The sequence below is a fragment of the Peromyscus maniculatus genome, chromosome 4 (genome assembly GCF_049852395.1).
Source record: "Peromyscus maniculatus bairdii isolate BWxNUB_F1_BW_parent chromosome 4, HU_Pman_BW_mat_3.1, whole genome shotgun sequence".
In the NCBI taxonomy this organism is placed as follows: Eukaryota; Metazoa; Chordata; class Mammalia; order Rodentia; family Cricetidae; genus Peromyscus; species Peromyscus maniculatus.
The window spans coordinates 136,461,021-136,481,161 of record NC_134855.1 but is presented as its reverse complement, the minus strand read 5'-3'; the positions used below and the strand labels follow the sequence as shown (position 1 = coordinate 136,481,161).

At 42.2% G+C, this 20,141-nt stretch overlaps 1 protein-coding gene across 6 annotated transcripts in view; it reads left to right on the top strand.

Annotated features, from left to right (window-relative positions):
* LOC102906731 (protein NDRG3) overlaps positions 1-20,141 on the top strand; it is a 68,813-nt gene that overhangs the window by 26,950 nt on the left and 21,722 nt on the right. For 2 of the 6 annotated variants that reach the window (XM_076571054.1, XM_076571056.1), the window contains exons 3-5: positions 5,881-5,916; positions 16,704-16,809; positions 18,689-18,809. In XM_076571054.1, coding sequence (XP_076427169.1) covers positions 5,881-5,916; positions 16,704-16,809; positions 18,689-18,809 — 263 coding nt within the window. Of the gene's footprint in view, positions 1-5,880; positions 5,917-12,473; positions 12,743-16,703; positions 16,810-18,688; positions 18,810-20,141 lie in introns of those variants that run through there. The other 4 variants (XM_076571058.1, XM_076571055.1, XM_076571059.1 and 1 more) reach the window with 3 other exon arrangements.

Sequence of the window (20,141 nt, the reverse complement as noted above, 5' to 3'; positions counted from 1 at the left end):
GAGGCCCTGGGTTCAATCTCTAGCACTGCCCCCCCCCCCAGTCTGCAGTTAAAATCACATTTGTTGACATTTCCATCAGAGAGTATTCTGAGGTGCTATTTCTGGTACGCACTACAAGGTGGGTGTGTCTTAGTGTGCTGAGACAATTGTCACAACTCTTGTAAAAATGACCTCAATGGGACTGAGGCAGGCAGTAGGTTCCCAAGAAGGTATCAATGCCACCACAACAGACTGGGTGACTGTCAACCAATTTCAAGAAACAGGAGATTGTGAGAAGAGCCCAAACCATAGCCACAGCCTATCAGAGTGCTCAAGGAATTTTTAATACAGGAGTCTACAACCTATAGCATTAGCCCGATAGTGTGTAGTGTGTCAGTTTCAAAGTTGAAATTGTATTTTTTTTCAGCAGTCGATAGGTGATAACTTGATTACAGATGAGTCTTATCATAGCATCTGGACTCTAGATTTATTTAGGAAGTCTGTTATTATTTTTTGAAATAATGATTGATATAGATGCTTAAAAAACATACATATAGAGTTTTCATTCTCATCTTGGATTATCAGCTTGAACATATTTCTCCTCAGAAAAAGGTTTGCTGAGGAGGCTAAAGCGGAAGAATCATAAATTTGAGGCGAGCCTAAACTATATAGCTCTATCTCAAAGCTTTGAAATAACACTGATTATTGACGTATGTTAATTGTTTGTTTTACTCAATTAAAAACAAATGGGGTATTTTTTGAGTTTATTTGAACTGCTTGTTCACGCTTCCATTTTTATTTTGCCTTCTGTTGGGAAGGATTTTTTTAAAGAGAGATGCTGTGTTTTTCTCCTCTGTAGAAGGTTCTTCGTTGTTTTGGCTTTTGTCCCTAAGGGTGGAACCCAGGGCTTCTGGTGTGTTTGTTACCCAAACTTGGTATCATGGAGCTGCATCTCTAGCCATGTTCTCCTTTAGAAAAATTTCATCTTCAGAAAGAATCTTGCTAAGTTGCCTAGACTGGCCTGTAATTTGTAGTTGTCCTGCCTCAGTGATTCATATAAAGTTGAATTACAGGTATACTACAGCACTTGGCAGTCAATTTTTGTGTCCTTTTGTTTTTGAGATCAATTTATTTCTAAAACTTTTATTGTTGTAACAACTTACTATCCCCACATTAGTTCCTTTCCTCTTTGGTATTTGTGTCTGCCTCAAATTCTCTGTTCTTTTGAGGTGTTCATAACCTCTCCAAGATGACAGTTTTGCACTTTCCTGAGTGTCAGGACCAAGAATAGTCGGTGAGTCAGACATAGGCCCCCTCCTGCTGCGAGCACACAGCACAGGCGGTTCCCTGGGTCTCTTCTGGGTGTTGCTCTCAAGATCTTATTAGCTCATCTTTCTTTACATTGTGGCCATTGTCTTCTGCCTCTCAGAACTTCATATACTTGTTTTGCCTGCGTGTGTGTGTGTATAAATGTACCATAGCATGCCTGGTGCCTGCAGAGTTCAGAATAGGGTGTCGGATCTCCAGGAACTAGTGTTACAGACAGTTGTGAGCCACCAAGTGTATGCTGGGAACCAGGACCTTGGGAAGAGCAGCCAGTGCTCTCAACCACCGAGTCTGCTCTCCAGCTCCACTTTTTTCATTTCTTGATGTGACATGGTATTGGGAAAATACATCTCTCTTCTCTCTAGTGATTACTGTTTCTCCCATCCAATTTCTTTATTTATTTGTGTTACATACTCTTCTCCTTTCTTTGACCAGTTCTTAGTTGCTTTCTCCTTACTCAGTCGGGGGAATTACTTGCTTTGCATTTATAGTTTTCTTGTTTGCTTGTTGTTTAATTTTTTGTAGTGCTGAAATTAGAACGCAGGGCTTTGATATGTCGTGCAAACACCTTTATACTGAGCCACCTATGAAGCTCAGAACACTGCACAAAGATGGTCTTGCATATCTCTCTCTCTCTCTCTCTCTCTCATTCTCTCTGTCTCTCTCATTCTCTCTGTCTCTCTCTCTCATTCTCTCTGTCTCTCTCTCACTCTCAATGAAAAATTTATTATTAGTACCCTTTTTTCCTGGGAGTCGAGTTTGTACACTTGAGTAAGATTTTTCCTAATTCCTCAACAAACAAGATAGCTGACATTTCTGGAAGGAATTGCTGTTTCTGATTTTGGCATTTCTCTTGTGCTCATCTCAGAGGCTTGTACCTCACAAAATGCCTTGTGGTTGCTATCACATGATCACAAGGAATCTGAAGTCATGCACCCAGTGACAGCTGCTTCCAAAGAGCCCAGTCAGATTAGAGTGATTTTTCTTTAATCTTTCTAAATAATCCCTAAAGGAACCTTTAGGAACACTGTAAGACTGCAGCCCTAATGTGGCCCGTCTTTACACCTATGCCTTTTTGTACAAATCCTTTTGTTTGGTATATTACAAAAGGGAAGCACATGCTTATGGTAGAAAAGCATTAAAGAAATTACAATCACTCACAAACTCTATGCAGAGATAGATGATGGTTAATGTTTGGTTTTTTCCTTCTGGTCCTTTTTTTTTTTTTTTGAGACAGGCCTCATAGTCTAGCCAGGCTGGGCTGGATTTCACACTGTATCTCAAACCAGCCTTGAACTCTCAGCAATCCTGCCTCAGTCTCTAAGGGATAGGACTATAGGCATGGGCCTAGCTTATTAATTTTTTTAAATTGTCTTGCTTACTGCATAAATCAAAGAATTCACCTGCTGGTCACATATCTCTTACTGAAACCATCTACTTTAGTCTGTGCAAGGACCCTTCCTTTAGTCTTTCATAGTCTTACTGGAAATGCAATGCAATGGCTTCTTTGAAGAAGTATCTGTATCTTGTAGGACTAGTAGGAGGCATATATAACTTATAGCAGCCTTCCTTGGAATGTGCTGTCCTATCTCATCTGCATGGTTATCATGGCTGTCTTTCCATGCTCTAACTATATCAGACTTTAAAATTATTTATTCAATTTTGAGTCAAAAATGATGCTCAGGCTAGCCTTCTCTGTTCTTGTTTATTATTTGTGGCATCTGCAGTTTCCCAGTGGTTGTTGATATGTTGTGAGTTTACTGTGTACATCTTAGAAACCCCAAGGCTGTTTATCTAGAATCTTACTCCTTCAAAAGGTCATCAGACAGCATGATACAGATATTTCTGCCACAGTGGAAGTGTTGTGTGTATGTGCTGCCCAGGAACATGGGCATTAGATATGGCTAATGCAGCTGAGAAACTGATTTTTTTTTTTTAATTTTAAACCTAGTAGCAAGGTGTAGTCCATACACCTGTAATCTCAGCACTCAGGAGGTAAGAGGATTGTGAGTTCAAGGCAAGCCTAGGCTGCATAGTGAGATCCTGTCTCACAAAACATAATTAAAAACAATGCGGAAAAAGTTACATCTATACATGCATAACTTGAATTCTTCATGTGACTGATGGCTGCCATGTTGTATTGCACTGATCCAGATTACCCCAGCTGGTTCTACTAGCTCCTCTCCTGGGCAGGGTAGTCTGTTTCTTTTGGTGCGTGTACCCATAGGCTCTACCTCAACCTTTGTTCTGTCTTGCCAGTTGGGTAAGTGGTGGGATCAGGAAGAATAGTATTTTTTTTTCTTTTTTTAATATTGGGAATCAAACCCAGGGCCTTGAATACTAAGGCCAGTGCTGTAGTAGCCACACATCCACCAGCTACACCTCTGGCTCATGGAAGAACTGTTTCTAAGATGAGCTTCTTGAGCAGTTGTATATCTAGAAAGGCAATGTTGAGAAAGGCTCTCATTTGCAGCTCCACTCCTTCTGGAGGTTGTTGGGGAGAAAAATACATGTGCCATTATATAACAGTCTAACTAGTAAGAGCTTTTCAGGGACGGGCTTTTCCTTTAGGAAAAATCAAGTCAGAAGGTTTTTCTCTCTTCTTTTCCAAATACATCACCTGTTACCCTTTTTGTACTCTTATGTTATACTCTTTCAACTTTGGCAGCTTAAACGCTGCAGATGTGCCTCTGAATCATTCCACTGATTCCCTCAAGCATTACTATCATATAATCCCCTTCCAGAAGCTTAATGATTTCATTTGGAGCTTTTAGATATGTTGTGCTTTTTTAATGATTCAGTGATTTTTTTCCCTCTTTTTTTCTTATCAGCAATTTCATAGGATATAATTAATATGCCAGTCTATTAAGAACTCCGTTTTGTTTTTCTTTCCTTCTGTAACATTACCTCTTAGAAAAATTTGATTGATTTTTATTTATGTCTGTGTGTGAGCCTGTCTATATATGTACAGTTCCCAAAGAGGCCAGAAGGCATTGGATCCCTTGGAACTGGAGTTGCAGATGGTTATGCAGGTGGCCACCTAACCTGGATCCTCTGCAAGACAGCAGGTGCTCTTAACTGCGGAGGCATCTCTCCAACCCCCAACATTGCTTTTCTTTTTTCCTTTGTAATTAAGGTTTACTATTTTTATTTATATACATGTGTACATAGATGTGTGCACAAGTGTGGGAGTGCCTGCAGAGGCCAGAGGTTTTGGGTCTCCTGGAGCTGGAGTTACAGGTAGTTGTGAGCTGCCCCACATGAGTGCCACAACTGAACTCATGTCCTCTGCATGAGTGGTGGGCATCTTTTGGTTTTTTACAGATGGCTGTGAGCCACCATGTGGTTGTGGGGAATTGAACTCAGGACCTCTAGAAGAGCAGCCAGTGCTCTTAGCCACGTAGCCATCTCTCCAGCCCCTTTTTTGGTTTTTTGAGATAAGGGTTTCTCTGTGTAGCCCTGGCTATCCTGGAACTTGTTCTATAGACCAGGCTGGCCTCGAACTCAGAGATCCATCTGCCTCTGCCTCCCAAATACTGGGTTTAAAGGTGTGCCTAGCACAGTGTGCTCTCTTAACTGGGAGCCATCTTCCCAACATTGCTTTTCTTCTTCTTCTTCTTCTTCTTCTTCTTCTTCTTCTTCTTCTTCTTCTTCTTCTTCTTCTTCTTCTTCTTCTTCTTCTTCTTCTTCTTCTTCTTCTTCTCCTCCTCCTCCTCCTCCTCCTCCTCCTCCTCCTCCTCCTCCTCCTCCTCCTCCTCCTCCTCCTTTTTGTTGTTGTTTGTTTTGTTTTGGTGCCTGTCCTGGATCTCTCTCTGTAGACCAGGCTGCCCTCGAACTCACAAAGATCCGCCTAGCCTCCCAAGTGCTAAGAATAAAGGCGTGTACCACCGGCTAACATTGCTTTTCTTTTTTTTTTTTTTTTTTTTTTTTTTTTTTTTTTTTAAAGATTTATTTATTTATTATGTATACAGAAGAGGGCACCAGATCTCATACAGATGGTTGTGAGCCACCATGTGGTTGCTGGGAATTGAACTCAGGACCTCTGGAAGAGCAGTCGGTGCTCTTAACCTCTGAGCCATCTCTCCAGCCCCCCAACATTGCTTTTCTTAAAGAAATCTAACTAAAGTTAGATTTGAAATCTTCATTTCTTGGCTTTGTCTTCTTCCCAGTTGTTTCTTTAATTTCTAGATCTCGGAACCTTCTTTCTGTTCTCATCACTGTCGGTGTGGCCCCCAATGTCTTTCTTTCTAGGTACTTCCCATGTGTGTTGAGGATGAGCTTTAGACTGTGGTTCATGTTTCACTCTCTTCCTACACATCCTTACTGCTTTCTTCCCACAGAAGGCACAATACTTCAGGATTTGCTGGGTGACTAGGCTTTGTCTTCATTTTAACCTCACCTCTGAAAATGGAGCCCGCAGTAGCATATCAGACACCACCCTCTCTCCAAAGCCTTTCAATGGGAATTGTTCTAGTTTATGAGAAGTAGGAGTCTGCACGTGCACTGCTTTCATTGTGAACTAAATCTGCTGCACATTTGGGGAAACTGACTGTGTTTTCTGCCTTCCATTGACAGAATGGCACACGAAACTTCCAGGACTTTGACTGCCAGGTAAGGACTGTACAAGCACCAAAGAGGCTCTGTACAGGCTCCCTACAGTGCCTTCCTCCCTGTGCCAGTGGTCTTAGAGAAGTAGATCTTGTATTGTTGTTATTTGTATTTTGTTTCCTTTTGTTGAAACAGGGACTGTAGCCAAAGCTGGCCTTGAACTCATGACAGTGCCTCCTGTTTCAGCCTCCCGAGTTCTGGGTTTATAGACATGAGCCACCACATTTAGCTAGAAGTGTGCTCATCATACTAATCATAACTCACTAGTGTTCTTTTAGTCATTGGATCAAGTTTATTTAAAATGATTTGCTATCATATTCAAATAGTGCCTTCTAAGAACCTGTGTAATGACTATAGGTTACTTGGTTGAGCTGCCTCTTTGTGACTGAGATCTCCTTCCCTCAATTGATATCAGAGACCTTATTTGTCACCGGTGATGGAAGGTTGTCACCAGACTGCAGATAAAACAGATGATGGGCAGTTTGGAGAAGAGACATCTTAATAGCAAAATTGTTTCCAACTCCCCCCCCAAAAAAAAACCAAATTATTATTAATACAAAATGAAAATTTTTCTTGGCTTTATGTTTGGAAATGCAAAATTTATCCTAACTCAGTATTCTCTTACATGGTACTGTTCTTCATAATGTACTATTGCCAATGTGAAAACCAATAAAAATGAACCAGCCATTCTCTACCAACTGACTTTATCTGTTAACTACCCCAGAAAGAAATCTAAGAAGGGAACACACACAGATATATAGGGAACCTCAGAAGCCCACACAGCCTGACTCTCTCACTCTGGATTTGGGCCATTGCAATACCATAAAGTCGACTCGAAGGGTGTTGGCAGGAAAGGATGGCGCTTCAAACTGTACTCTTTGTTTCCAGTATTCAGCCATCCTGCATATCCACCAGCAAAGAGTTATTTTATGTGAAGTAGTCTTTATAACATTAGCATCAAAAGGAAAAAACAGCCTATTCAACACTTGTATAGAAATTTATTTAAAAATAGCTTTTGCCTTGGCAAACCAATTCTATCATAATTATTAGTCACCTATGATAAGTATCTATTAGACAGATGTGATCTTGGAAATGTATGTTTTAGAGAAACAAAGCAATATTATAAGATGGTTTTTCTTGTTCTTATTTTCCAAGTGAGGACATGAAGTGATTGGGACTGAAAAACTGGCTCCTCCTGAATCTATTACTTACTTTTCCCCCAGATAAGTCCAGAACTAACATGTTTTAAGGAGTCAACTTGTCCTCAGAGCTGAGGTTATTTGGCAGGTTAGATGAGGCTTGCTGTGCAAGGGCAGGCTGGTAGCACTGTCCTTGAGTTTTAGTTCTAGCTGGTTCTTTCTTTTGATAGAATCAGCCTAGTGTGCATGGGAGTCATTTTTGCTCAGATTCAAAAAGTCTTTAGCACTTTTGATACTTTGTGACAATAGGGTCAGTCAAGATTGAGTTAGTTTTTTTAATTTAATCTGACTTTAGTTGTGGTTTAGGTTCTGGTTGAATGGTTGGAGTTGTTTGCTTTTAATATAATTTACCTAGAAGGATGTCATTGAGATAAGAGTGACAGGGGACTCAGTGTAATGCACTTCAGAAATATTATGTGTGCACTCCTATCTGGAAGCATGGAAGCACTTGCCTTCATCAGCTACCAAAAAGTTAGTCAGTTTAAACCATCTACTTCTTCTGCTGTGTGTGTGTGTGTGTGTGTGTGTGTGTGTGTGTGTGTGTGTGTGTTGGGGGTCTTGCACCCCTTTACCCCTGAGCTGGGGATGGAACCCAGGGCCTTGCTCATTCTAGACAAGTGCTGTGTTCATATTTAAGTATAAGTATAGATTTAAGTGAAATTAAGTTTAATATCGCCTTAGGGCTTCTACTGGGGTGGCTTACATATGCAGAGGTTTAGTCCGTTATCATCATAGCAGGATATGGTTGTGTGCAGGCAAGCATGGTGCTGGAGAAGTAGCTGAGTGTCCTATATCTTGACTTGCAGGCAACAGCAAGTGGCCTGTCTCACTGGAAGTAACTTGAGCATATATGAGACCTCAAAGCCTACCTCCATAGTGACACATTTGCTCCAAAAGGGCCACATCTACTCCAATAAGGCCATACCTCCTAAGGGTGCCCCTCCCTTTGGAGGCCATTTTCTTTCAAAGCACCACAAATATTAAGGCTTAAAAATAGTCTAGCAGGGGCCAGTAAAATGGTCTAGTGTGTAAAGCCACTTGCAACACAAGCCTGATAACCTGAGTTTAGTCCCTGGAACCTGCATAAGGTACAGGGCGAGACCAACACCACGAAGCTGTCCTCTGACCTTCAGTGTATTCTGTGGTGTGCATATATACACATATGCAAGACATGATACTATTCTAGCAAGGGATACTCTAGCAAGGATACTACTCTAGCAATGGGATAGTTCCGTGGGTAAAGGCAGTTACTGCCTGATAACCTGAGTTCAATTTCTAAAACCCATTTTTTAAAAAGCCATAAGCAGCCAGAAAGATGGCTTAGCAGATGAAGATGCTTACTGCCAAGGCTGACAACCTGAGTTCCATTTCCAGAACCCACAGAATAGCAGGAGAGACCAAACTCTCACAGGTTGTCTTTTAACTTTGATGTGTGTGCCATGGCATGCCTACCCCCACCCCATAAATGTGTAAATATAGATTTATTTACACATAAATGTATAAATACTGTAAATGTAATAAAAATTTTAGAAAGAAAGCCCAGATGCAATGGTATGTATCTATAATCCCATCACTCCTACATCAATACAGGAGACAGAGACAGGAGAATTTAGAAGCTCACAGTCTAGCTAGCCTAGATTACACAGTATGGCAAAAACAGCAAGAGAAACCCTGCCTCAGCAAGCTGGAAGGAGAGAATTGACTCCTTAACACTGCCCTTTAATCTCCACAAGTACACCGTGCAATGCTTGAATCCCCAGAACAACAACAATAATAATAGCTACTACTATATTATTGTTATTTTTATTTTATATTGAAACCTCAACTATAACTCAGTGGTAGAGCTCTTGCCTGGCATGTGTGAGGCCCTGGGTTCAGTCTTCAGCCCTGAAAATCAACAATAAAAAACTATATTCCTACTTTTCTTTTTATTATGAAGTCCTGTACTATGTATGGTGTTACCATTTATCTTTGGAACCTTCATATGACATACTTTTTTTGGAATGTATCTGAATGATAAGAAAACTTAAACCTTATTTCACCAATGTGGAAATATATTGAGTTTTTTTTTTCCCCCATCTGAAATAGCCTACCAAAAGGTCCTGATACGTTGAGTGAAGCTCTACTATCTTCTGGCATTGTAAAGATCACTTTAGTTGAGATCTGATAGAAATAGAATGAGAGCAGATGTTTTTTGTTTTGTTTTTAAAGATTTACTTATTTATTATGTATACAGTATTCTGCCTGCATGTGTCCCTGCAGGCCAGAAGAGGGCACCAGATCTCATTACAAGTGTTTGTGAGCTACCATGTGGTTGCTGGGAATTGAACTCAGGATCTCTGGAAGAGCAGTCAGTGCTGTTAACCACTGAGCCATCTCTCCAGCCCAAGCAGGTGTTTGTTAAGATCACATGTTTGCCCGGGCAGTGGTGGCACACACCTTTAATCCCAGCACTCGGGAGGCAGAGCCAGGCAGATCTCTGTGAGTTCAAGGCTAGCCTGGGCTACCAAGTGAGTTCCAGGAAAAGCACAAAGCTACACAGAGAAACCCTGTCTCAAAAAACCAAAAAAAAAAAAAAAAAAAACACGTTTGTCACTTGTTCTGGATATATGGAGTGTCTGTGTTATAAAGAAAAACTGACTAGGGATATAGCTTAGTGGTAGAGTGCTTGAAGACCCTAGGTTCAATCCTCAGTCTCCAGCACACACACACACACACACACACACACACACACACACACACACACAAAGACCTAAGGCGTAGGAACTGTGATGTGAGAAGTCAAAGATGGCCCAGCTTGCCTGAGGCTTCTGTCTTAGTTTGTTTTCTATTACTGTGATAAAGGCCATGACCAAGAGCAACTTGGGGAGGAAAGGGTTTATTTCATTCTACATCTTATAGTCCATCATCAGGGGAAGCCAAGGTAGAAACTCAAGATAGGAACCTGGAAGCAGGAACTGAAGCAGAGGCCATGTCGGAGCACAGCTTAATGATTTGTTACCCATGGCGTCCTCAGTCTGCTTTCTCATACAATCCAGGACCACCTCCCAGAGGAGGCGTGAGCCATAGTGGCAGAGCCCTCCCACAGCAATCATAAATCAAGGAAACGCCCTACAGACTTGCCTACAGGCAATCTGATGGAGCCATTTTCTCAAATGAGGGTCCCATTCTCAGGGAACTCTAAAGTGAGGTTGGTCAAAAGGCTAACTAGGACAGCTTAAATATCCATGAACATTGTTAAGAAAGAGAGCAGAGCAGATGTCAGCCCAGCGTAGTCGCTGAACTCAGAGACAGTCCTGTGACATTGGTGGTGTCCACTAGAACAGCTGTGTCATAGGGGGGACTGGAGCCATACCAGGGTTTCCTTTGGGTCTTGGTTTTGCCTGACAACAATTTTTAAAGAATCTGTGATGAAAACCTCAGGGTCATTAACCAAATTCACAACTTCTGTCTAAACAGCGATTTTCTCTTCTGTTGTCTTTACTAATCAACATACAGATCTTTTTCAACAGTGAAAATTAATTGTATGTGTGCTGTTTCTCTTGATTCCTGTCACGAGTGGTATCCTTGCTGTTAGGTCCTCTGAGGCAAGCGTAGGTATATTGTAGATGTAGAATAGTGAAGGAAGGGGCATTCCAGCTGACCTGGTTAGGACTGCTGAGAAGGGAGAAACAGCACTTAGTGTGAAATGACAGTGACAAGCCCCTCACTGTCCCTCTGTCTGCTTGGTGCTTCCTGATTCTTCTCTCCCATGTGACTACTTAGAAATGTGGAGCGAGAACTTAAACGAATGCTGTAGCTTCTCTGTGTATGGACTGTGTTGCTGTAAGGAAAAGAACACTGTTTTTCATGATAATCAATAGCAACTTATGGAAATTCAGCCAGCCAGGCGTTGGTTATACATGCCTTTAATCCCAGCACTCAGGAAATATTAGTGGATAGTAAGAAGCTCTTGTCTGGCAGGATATATCATTCCCGTAGAAGAAGCTGGTAATGATAGTGTAGGGTAATCTAGGCTTGGCCAAGGGTTGAATAATTCCATGTTGCCTGTTTAATTGCTCTGTAGAGGACCCATTTGAGGACCAGATATTATTACTACAGTGCAAATCAGTGTATGTGACCACTTCTTCAAAGGTGTTCAAACAGCTTTAAACCTCTACAGATGAGGTCACTTGGTCAATGTTTTGTTACCAAGTGAGAATTAGGTTAGTGGTGAATGGGGGTAGGGCAGGGGGAGCTTACAGAAAAAGCTGAAGTCAAAAACAAACAAAAAAATCACAAATCACCACCTGCCTGTATGCTCTGTAAGTAGAGGGTTTATTCCTCCAACAGGCCGTATCACATCACATGTATGATGGCTACCAACTTTTTCAGACCTTACAGCCCAGAGCCACAGTGCTAAGAAAAGATTTTTATTGTAATGTTATGGTAAAGTCTAGGGCAGGATTCTCAGTGGTAGAGAAAGGATCAGATATGGGTGTCATGCACAGCACATTCCTGAACACAGTGTTGTTAGAGAGAGTTCTGGGGTATTGTGTGGGGTTGGATATTTGCTCTTTCTCTCTCCTCATTGTTAGCTAAGGTTGTGGAAGGAAGATATTGGAGCTGGTTCTTAAGGAGGAAAATACTTTTTAGGTTGACATATTGCAAAAGAGATTTTCCAACGAGAAACGTGACTTGTGGGAAGGCTGGAAGGTGTGGGTGGCTGCAACAGAAAAACTAGATGTCTGGAAGTGTTGTGTGAACTCGAGTGAAGGGCATGAGAAGCAAGAGAGGAGAAAGTTAAGGCCAGAGTCAGGGGAAATGTGTCACAGAACTTTAAACAGGGAAACGTGACAGGACAGAGCATAAGTAACTGGCAGGCATTTTATAGTGGGATTACACAAGGGACCTTTTCCCTCTGTACAGGGGTAAGGTCGAGAATGGGCATTACAGCAAAAAGCCCTGGCTTGGGACTTGGAGTGTATGTAGCTCAGAGGAAGTATAATTGCCCAGCAAGGACTTCAATTCCACACACACATCACACCTGCTTTTTGGAAACAATAAAAGTTTATGCTAACAAACATGTTTAGTAGGGAAGAAGTAGTGACAGGCATGAAGTGATCGTAATTTAACTAAAATAAAGGGCAAGTAGAAGTGTGGCAGCAGCACATTTAACTAAAGGGAGAGGACATGAGAAAGAGACCAGGCAGTGGCTATCCAGCACTGGTACCATCCTAGCTCAAACTGTTAACAGGCTCTCTGGTTAAGATGAATCTTTGGTTGACAGGACAAGGCAGTCAAGATAGATATTGATGTCAGCAGCCTTTATGAGCTTGGGTTGTTTCATAAGCCTGGAATGCTACAGCATGTTCATCAAGTATACAACCTCAGAGATAGATACCAGAGCCTGGGGGCCACCTTGAGCTCCACCCTTTGATCACAGGCTGCCATTGTGGGTCACATTCTAGAATGCTAGTGTGGAAGTCCCTAAAGAAAGAGCCAGTAAGACAAATGAGGGTTGACGACAGCAGAAAGGTGGCGGCTGCTCACACCCTGAAGTGGTCTGACCATTGACTCAGCTCCACAGCCGGGTCTCTGCACCTCTGCCCTAGTTGACAATGGAGATGTATACACAAATCCCCATGGAGGTTAGTGCCTTCTTTCTCTTTATGCTGTTGCTCTCAGACCATTTGCATTCACGTCCTTCCAAAAGGAAGAGGAGCTCCAGACAATGACAACCTAAAGTCACAGACCAAGATAGGGCAACAAAGAAGAGTGAAGACGCTTGGCCCTTTGATGCTTTTATGATTTGATGTCATATTATGGGGAGGTAGGGACTGAGCTCTCCGTTGAAAGGTGGAGATTTTGTTAAGGGTCCAGTTTTGACTCTGAATGTCATGCACATTGTGATGACAAAGCAGTTACTTTGCCCTGCTCCCCTTCCCACTTTAAAGTGTTCTTTTTTAAAAAACTCCATCATTTACAGCTCCATTTTTACTATTGTTCTGTTCTTCCTGTTTCAGCTCATTTTCCATCCCCTCAAACACACACGGCTGCTGACTACTGGCTAGGGATTGAGAGACTCCTGTGTTAAGGTCACATTGTATTTGAGTGTTTCCTGGGGTCTCATTCAGTGGCCCATCTGAGGCCCAAGTGGACTGTTTCAGCAAGATTTTACTAAAGGTTTGGGTGAAGCAGATGGAAGATTCTACTACTAGATGACCATAGTGACAAATTTGGGGGACTTTCTTGAACTGTGAAGCCTAACAAATAAGAGGACCTATTCCTTTCTCCCTCTGTTCTTTTTCCCTCCTATATATATATATATATATATATATATATTTTTTTTTTTTTTTTTTTTTTGGTTTTTTGAGACAGGGTTTCTCTGTGTAGCTTTGCGCCTTTCCTGGAACTCACTTGGTAGCCCAGGCTGGCCTCGAACTCACAAAGATCCGCCTGCCTCTGCCTCCCGAGTGCTGGGATTAAAGGCGTGCGCCACCACGGCCCAGCCTCCCTCCTGTATTTTTTCTCAATAGACAGAACATGGAGATGAGACACTGGTCCCTTTGAGTTCCCTTTCAGAATCCATTTCCTTCCTCAAGGAATGGAGGCTCTGAGACTGGCATACATTGCTTCTCTTCCAGTACCGTATTTGTTAAATATCGTAAACACAATTTGTGGTGTGCTGTGGAATGTGGGTGTGAATGATTTACTGCACACATAGTCTTCTCTAGCCTGCTCTTACTGGGCACTATGTTTTTAAGAATTTCTTGATGTTAATACTTAAACTGCTAGTTTACTCATTTTCATTTCATATATAAATAAATGATATATAAATTCATTTGATATGATCACCAATTGATCTACTAATTTCCCTGTTAATAGGGGCTGGGATTTTTTTTTTTTTTTTAATTTTTTGAGACAGGGTTTCTCTGTGTAGCTTTAGAGCCTTTCCTGGAACTTACTCTGTAGGCTGGCCTTGAACTCTCAGAGATCCGCCTACCTCTGCTTCCCGAGTGCTGAGATTAAAAGTGTGTGCTACCACCTCCTGACAGGGTCTGGTTTTTAAAAAATAAACATGATTGATGATTTTGTGTATAAACCATGTTTGAGAATTTCTTTAGATATACCTGACAGGAAGATTGTGACCAGGGATACATAATGAGATACTCTAAAAAAAAAAATCACACACATGCACACACACACACACACACACCCCTCTGAGGGTACAGATGTTGTAGGTAGGCCCTTCTCAATACAACCAGAAATTACTAAACTCTTCTCTAGAGCAACTGTTCCAAATTACATCCACTAAGAATATGTGTGAGCTCTTACTGTTCTACATTCTTGTGTATGTCAAATAGCATTTCATGGATTTGCGTTTTGTACTTTCCTGATTGCTTGCTTTTTTTGTTTGTTTGTTTGTTTTTCCCCCGAGACAGGGTTTCTCTGCGTAGCTTTGAAGCCTTTCCTGGAACTCACTCTGTAGCCCAGGCTGGCCTTGAACTCACAGAGATCCACCAGCCTCTGCCTCCAGAGTGCTGGGATTAAAAGGCTGAGCCACCACCGACCAGTCTTGTTTGCTTTCTTAATTTTCTAGGACAGGACTGTTTGTCATGAGCTGTTATGGACTGGTTGGATTTTGGTTTCATTGGTTAACATTCTGTCCGAATATAGTCTTTCTAAGGCAGAAACACTTCTCTGGTATGCTCTATTAATCTCAGAGCTCACATCAGAATATAGCTGTGGGAGCCCGTTCTGGGGTTCCTCGTGGCTTTACCCAGCAGGTCCCAATAGAGGATAATCAGGACCACGGGCCTGAGTGCAGGTGTCTGAGATGGCCTGCACTTGGCTGTGCTGGGGGAGGAGGTCTTTTGCTCCACCCCCTTGGCGTCTCTATAAAAACCCTGGGCCAGAGACAGTCGGGGCCCGTTGGAATAGGTTCCAGGCCCTCTCGAGGCTATCCTTTATTTTCTATCTGTTTATCTCCACAAGATTCTCCGCTATAAATCCTTCTATCTAATATTTCCTGCTGCTCGCACTCAAGAAAACTCTGGGAAGCTGTGGGGGTGGTGGGTAAACGCCCCACATATAGCATATAATAAGGGTTCAGCATATAGATATTTAATAAATTAACTTGGAGTATGTGCGCGCGCGCGCACACGCACACACACACACACACACACACACACACACCACATACGTGTGTAAATCCCTTCAGTAAATCTGGCATGTCTATAAATAAATACCCATGCAATAACAGGGATTTATATCTTTATAGTCTTTCTATCCAAACCCTATGCTTCATATCATAACAGTTCATAATATTCAAGTCTAGTCTTCATTTCTTCCTTCCTTTATGTAAGCCATGCAGTGAGCTTTCATAGACAAAATCAGTAACCAGGAGCATCAAATAGTGAAGCATGCATACCATGAATCAGAAAAGGTCTCTCTCTACTCTGGTCTGGAGCCTAGGATTTGAAACATACTAATGTCCTATTAGGCAGCAGTTGTATTTTCCACATGAGAGAAAACAAAGTTATAGTGAAGTTCACTATTAAATAGAAAATTATACTGGAAGCCCATTGCATTGTTAAGATTATCTGTGGCACAGTTAATTCTTTCTTATCCATGTGAAACTTTCTGAGACAGATGGAGACTTCAGCAGAAATTCATGAGGCTAAGTGCTATAATTTTTTTTTTAGAAATGTAAAAGTTGGAAAAGACTAGAATAGACCTCAGCGTTCTGCCCCCCTCTCCCTTCCTATCCACCGTTCTCTGTGCTGCAGGCACCCCAACACTACCAATTGCAAACCTTTCTGGCTTCACTCAGTTCCCTGAGCTGAGCTCTTCTCTGCTTCTCAACTTAGTTTGGCTTTGGTTCCTGTCTTACGGGATATATAGAACAAACTGCCCAGCACACCTTAAACCAGGAGCAGTCCAGGATGTCTTACGAGCACACACAGTGAGGACCAGGAGTTAGAGTAGTAGCAGGTCACCCAGAAGCTCCCAAGGTTACTCCTGTTTCAAGAGAAACACCAAGTCACAGATGTAGTCTCAAACACAGATTCCTAGGGAAAGATGCTGACACCACATGACCAGATGCCTTCCTACCTCTAGGAAGCCACGGTCCAAAGGTTTCATTCTACAATTCATGCTATGAACATGACAGCCAGAAGTCACTCTTGTGACAGATGATGTAAGGCACATCCAAGAGAAGGATTCTAGGCCAACATTCCTTTTGATAGCTTCCAGAGTTATCTACAGCTGAACATGTGTTCAAGATCTTTGAAGCCTTTGGCTTTTACCCAGGAACAGTTTCACATCTTCTGTTTCCTTAACTGTTCTTTCCCTAAGTATTTCCTGGTTCTTTATCCAACTTGTTGATCTCCTTCCATTACCAATTACAAATTTATCAACAAATCCTTGATTTCCTGGACTCCTAAAACTGAGCTTTGAGGACAACAAGGGGTCTTTTTCTGTATATTTATTTATTATCTATTTAATTAGTAGAATTAGAAAGTTCAAATAGTGTATGTAACACTGCCTCTTTCTGGTGGGCTTATGGTCCACTAAGCCTTTCTGAGATTTTACATTGTCTTATTACAGGAACATGACATCGAAACACCCCATGGTGTGGTCCACGTCACCATAAGAGGCTTACCAAAAGGAAACAGACCAGTTATCCTGACATACCATGACATTGGACTCAACCGTATGTATTTGATTTACAGCTTCCCTTTTTATCATCGTGTGTAATCTTTATATATTAAGGGAACAATAGTATTCCATTTTTTATTTATTTTTATTTACTTTTTTAGTTATTTATTTATTGGTTTTTCAAGGCAGGGTTTCTCTGTGTAGCCCTGGCTGTCCTAGAACTAACCCTCTTTGTAGACCAGGTTGGCTTGAACTCACAGAAATCCACCTGGCACAAGCTGGGATAAAAGACTAAATGCATGTACCAACACTGCCCAGCCTTCTTATTTTTATTTTTATTTTTAGGGGATGGGGGAGATAGTATTCATTTTTTTAAATTATTTTATGTGTATGAGTGCTTTTACAGCACATGCACATGTGTGCTTGATGCCTGTGAATGTCAAAAAGGATCATCAGATCCCCTGGAACTGCAGTTACAAGCATTTGTAAGCCACCAAGTGGGTGCTATGAACCAAACTCTAGTCCTCAGTAAGAACAGCAAGTGCTCTCCACCACTGAGCTAGCTCTCCAATCCCAAACAGTGGTATTTAATAGAGCAGAGCTAGTCTTTCTTACACTCCGTCGTTATTGGCATGTGCAGGGTTAGCATCCTTAGGTAGTATACAGGACATGTGCTTGGGGGATTTTAGACCATATTCTCCTTTCTGTTACGTCCACTTCAGACAGATCAGTCTACTTCTATGAAAGCAGAGCCGAAGTCTGTTTCCTGTGTCTTGTTTTTGTTGTGGTGGTACTGGAGATGGAATGTAGGGCCACGCTCATTTGAAGTGCTTTGCAGTTACCTCAGCCACAGTGTTTTGTATTGTTTTGTTTATGTTTGAGGTTAGAAAACTTAGAGTTTTAACTTAATTTTATTGTGAAAAACTCACTTAAATATTAAGTTTTCTTCCTACAGCCTATTATTAGCTTCTTTAAGTTGGTGTTCTATCATGGTACAATCTGAGTATCCCTATTATCCAAACTCAAACACAACAATACTACAAAATCTGAAGCTGTTTTAGTGCTGCTGTGATGTGATAAGTAGAAATTTCCATGCCTGACTTCATGTAGTAAGTCACACTCAACACAGAGGCACACTAAAAATACTGCATACAATAATCATTAGACAATCTGTATTAAGTATATGTGAGATAAAAATGAATTTCATATTCAAATTGGACTTCCAACCAGAAGATTTCTCATTATTTATATGCAGATATTTCAAAATACAACATCCATTGCACTTCTGTTAAAAAGCAGTGCAGAAAAGTAACACTGAACCTGTGGAATGAGATTAGGCTCTCAGGCAGGGAGAGTGTAATGCCAGTGTTGGAATACCCTCTCAAGTTTAGATTCTAACTACAGGTGCACACATTCTGCAAACCTGTAGCCTTCATGCTCTGACTTCGAGTGCTGAGTTGATAGCATGAGAAGTGATGAGGGCCCTACACGAAGAGGGTAAAAATGAAGCAGCATCTCCTCCTTGCACATAGCAGTTCTGACAAAGCCCCATGTGATGACCAGCAGCTGAGGATGTCCTCTAGCCAGGGTCAGGGGAAGGTCAGGGTCTCCTCATCAGGGAGAGGAAGAAGGTGCATGGAGACAGCACTGAGGTAGAAGATGACTTGTGCACCACCAGGAAACCCAGCAAACCTCCGCAAGGTGGTTCCTACTCTGAACCCACTGCTAGAGTTGGGAAGCAGCTGTTGTCCACTCACTGAGGGGCCTCCTGTGCAGTCTCCTTGAGAGCTCAAGTCACAGGCTTTGTGCAGAGCCCTGGCTCAAGTGGACCGCTGCTGAGAAGGGAGTGAGAGGAGAGTGGCCGGCACAGCTGGGCAGAGGAGAACTGGGGAGAGCTGGAGAACTTGTGATCCACAGCTGTTCTCATCTCATAGATAAATCCTGTTTCAATACCTTCTTCAACTTCGAGGATATGCAGGAGATCACCCAGCACTTTGCTGTCTGCCATGTGGACGCCCCAGGCCAGCAAGAAGGGGCACCTTCCTTCCCAACAGGGTAAGGCCCTAGGGAAGATCTCTGGGAGGCATGCAGGCCAAAGAACCAACGGGTGAACCGGTTGTGGGGGCCTTGGTGTGTTTCCCTCCCTGTGACGGTATCACACTTACAGGTGGTACTGCTTGCCTGTCTTGCTGCCCCTGGTCTCAGAAGCCTGTGTGTAAGTGTGTTGAGGACGGTTGTGTGTTTTCACAGAGAGAGGAATGCCTCTTCCTGGCCAGTACCTGTGTGCCTATAGTCCCAAGACAGAATGTGTCTGGAACACCCATTTCTCACAGACTCTGATCTGTCCCCTGACTCCTTTGTTTTACATTTGTCACATGTGTCTCTTCCTAAAGTGCCAAACACATAGGCTGAACCCAGTTCAGCCTTCGAGCTTGCCAGTCTGGGAGTACCTTTCCATCTGAGTTCCCACCTAGAGATAGATTTTGGATCGCTTCTCGGCCTTTTGGCTAAGATCAAGTGTAGATTTTGGACACCTGGGGAACCATTCACCCTGGAGCCATCTTGACAGGCAAGGGCACCATCTGACTGGCCTTGGCACTCAACATCATCCTAAACTAGCTCTGCATGTCAGCGTCACAGACTCCCAAGTGCCCCCTGGGCAGGGTGCCAGTGAGAGCTTTGGAGGGAGGAGGGAGACCTTCCCCTCTTGTGTGTGCTTCATTTCCTAGTGACTTCTGGAGCTTAAACATTCCAAAGATAATGGAGAGTCTGCACCTGCATAGAAGCCAGGCTCTTGTTGTTTAAATGCTTGTTGTTAGCGCCCTTGATCCACAGAACCCTAGAGGGTCTGTGTCAGTGTACAAATAAGTAGCTGAGCTGGGATTCCAACCCAAGAAGTCTTGTTACAGAATCTTAGTTGACCTTTCCAAGCTGTTGTGTCTCTCCAAGACAGGTTGTCATTCGCCCAGGTGATATCCATCAAGATTTTTCCTGACTTGTGCATAAATAGTTTTGAGAACACACTATCCTTTACAGTGTTTACCACATACAGTCTGAGCTCCCTGTTGGTTATAGAGCCCATCCTGCCTCCTTATATAGGAGCCCATTTACTATATACATACACACATACACATACACACACTCTAGTACAATATGTATTATCCTAAGTGAAATAAATGACATTTATTCTGAGGAACCCAAGTTTTATAATGGAGCATAGGCCTAGGAAACTCTGTTTCCTATTATATTTAACTGCCTAAATATGATTGGCAGACTGCAAGCTACTTCCTGAGTTGACTCAGGAATCTGAGCCTGGGAGCGAATGTTAAGGGTTTGGAAATAGCACATAGTGGGCCATCTAACCAGTTCTCTTCCTATAGCTTCCTC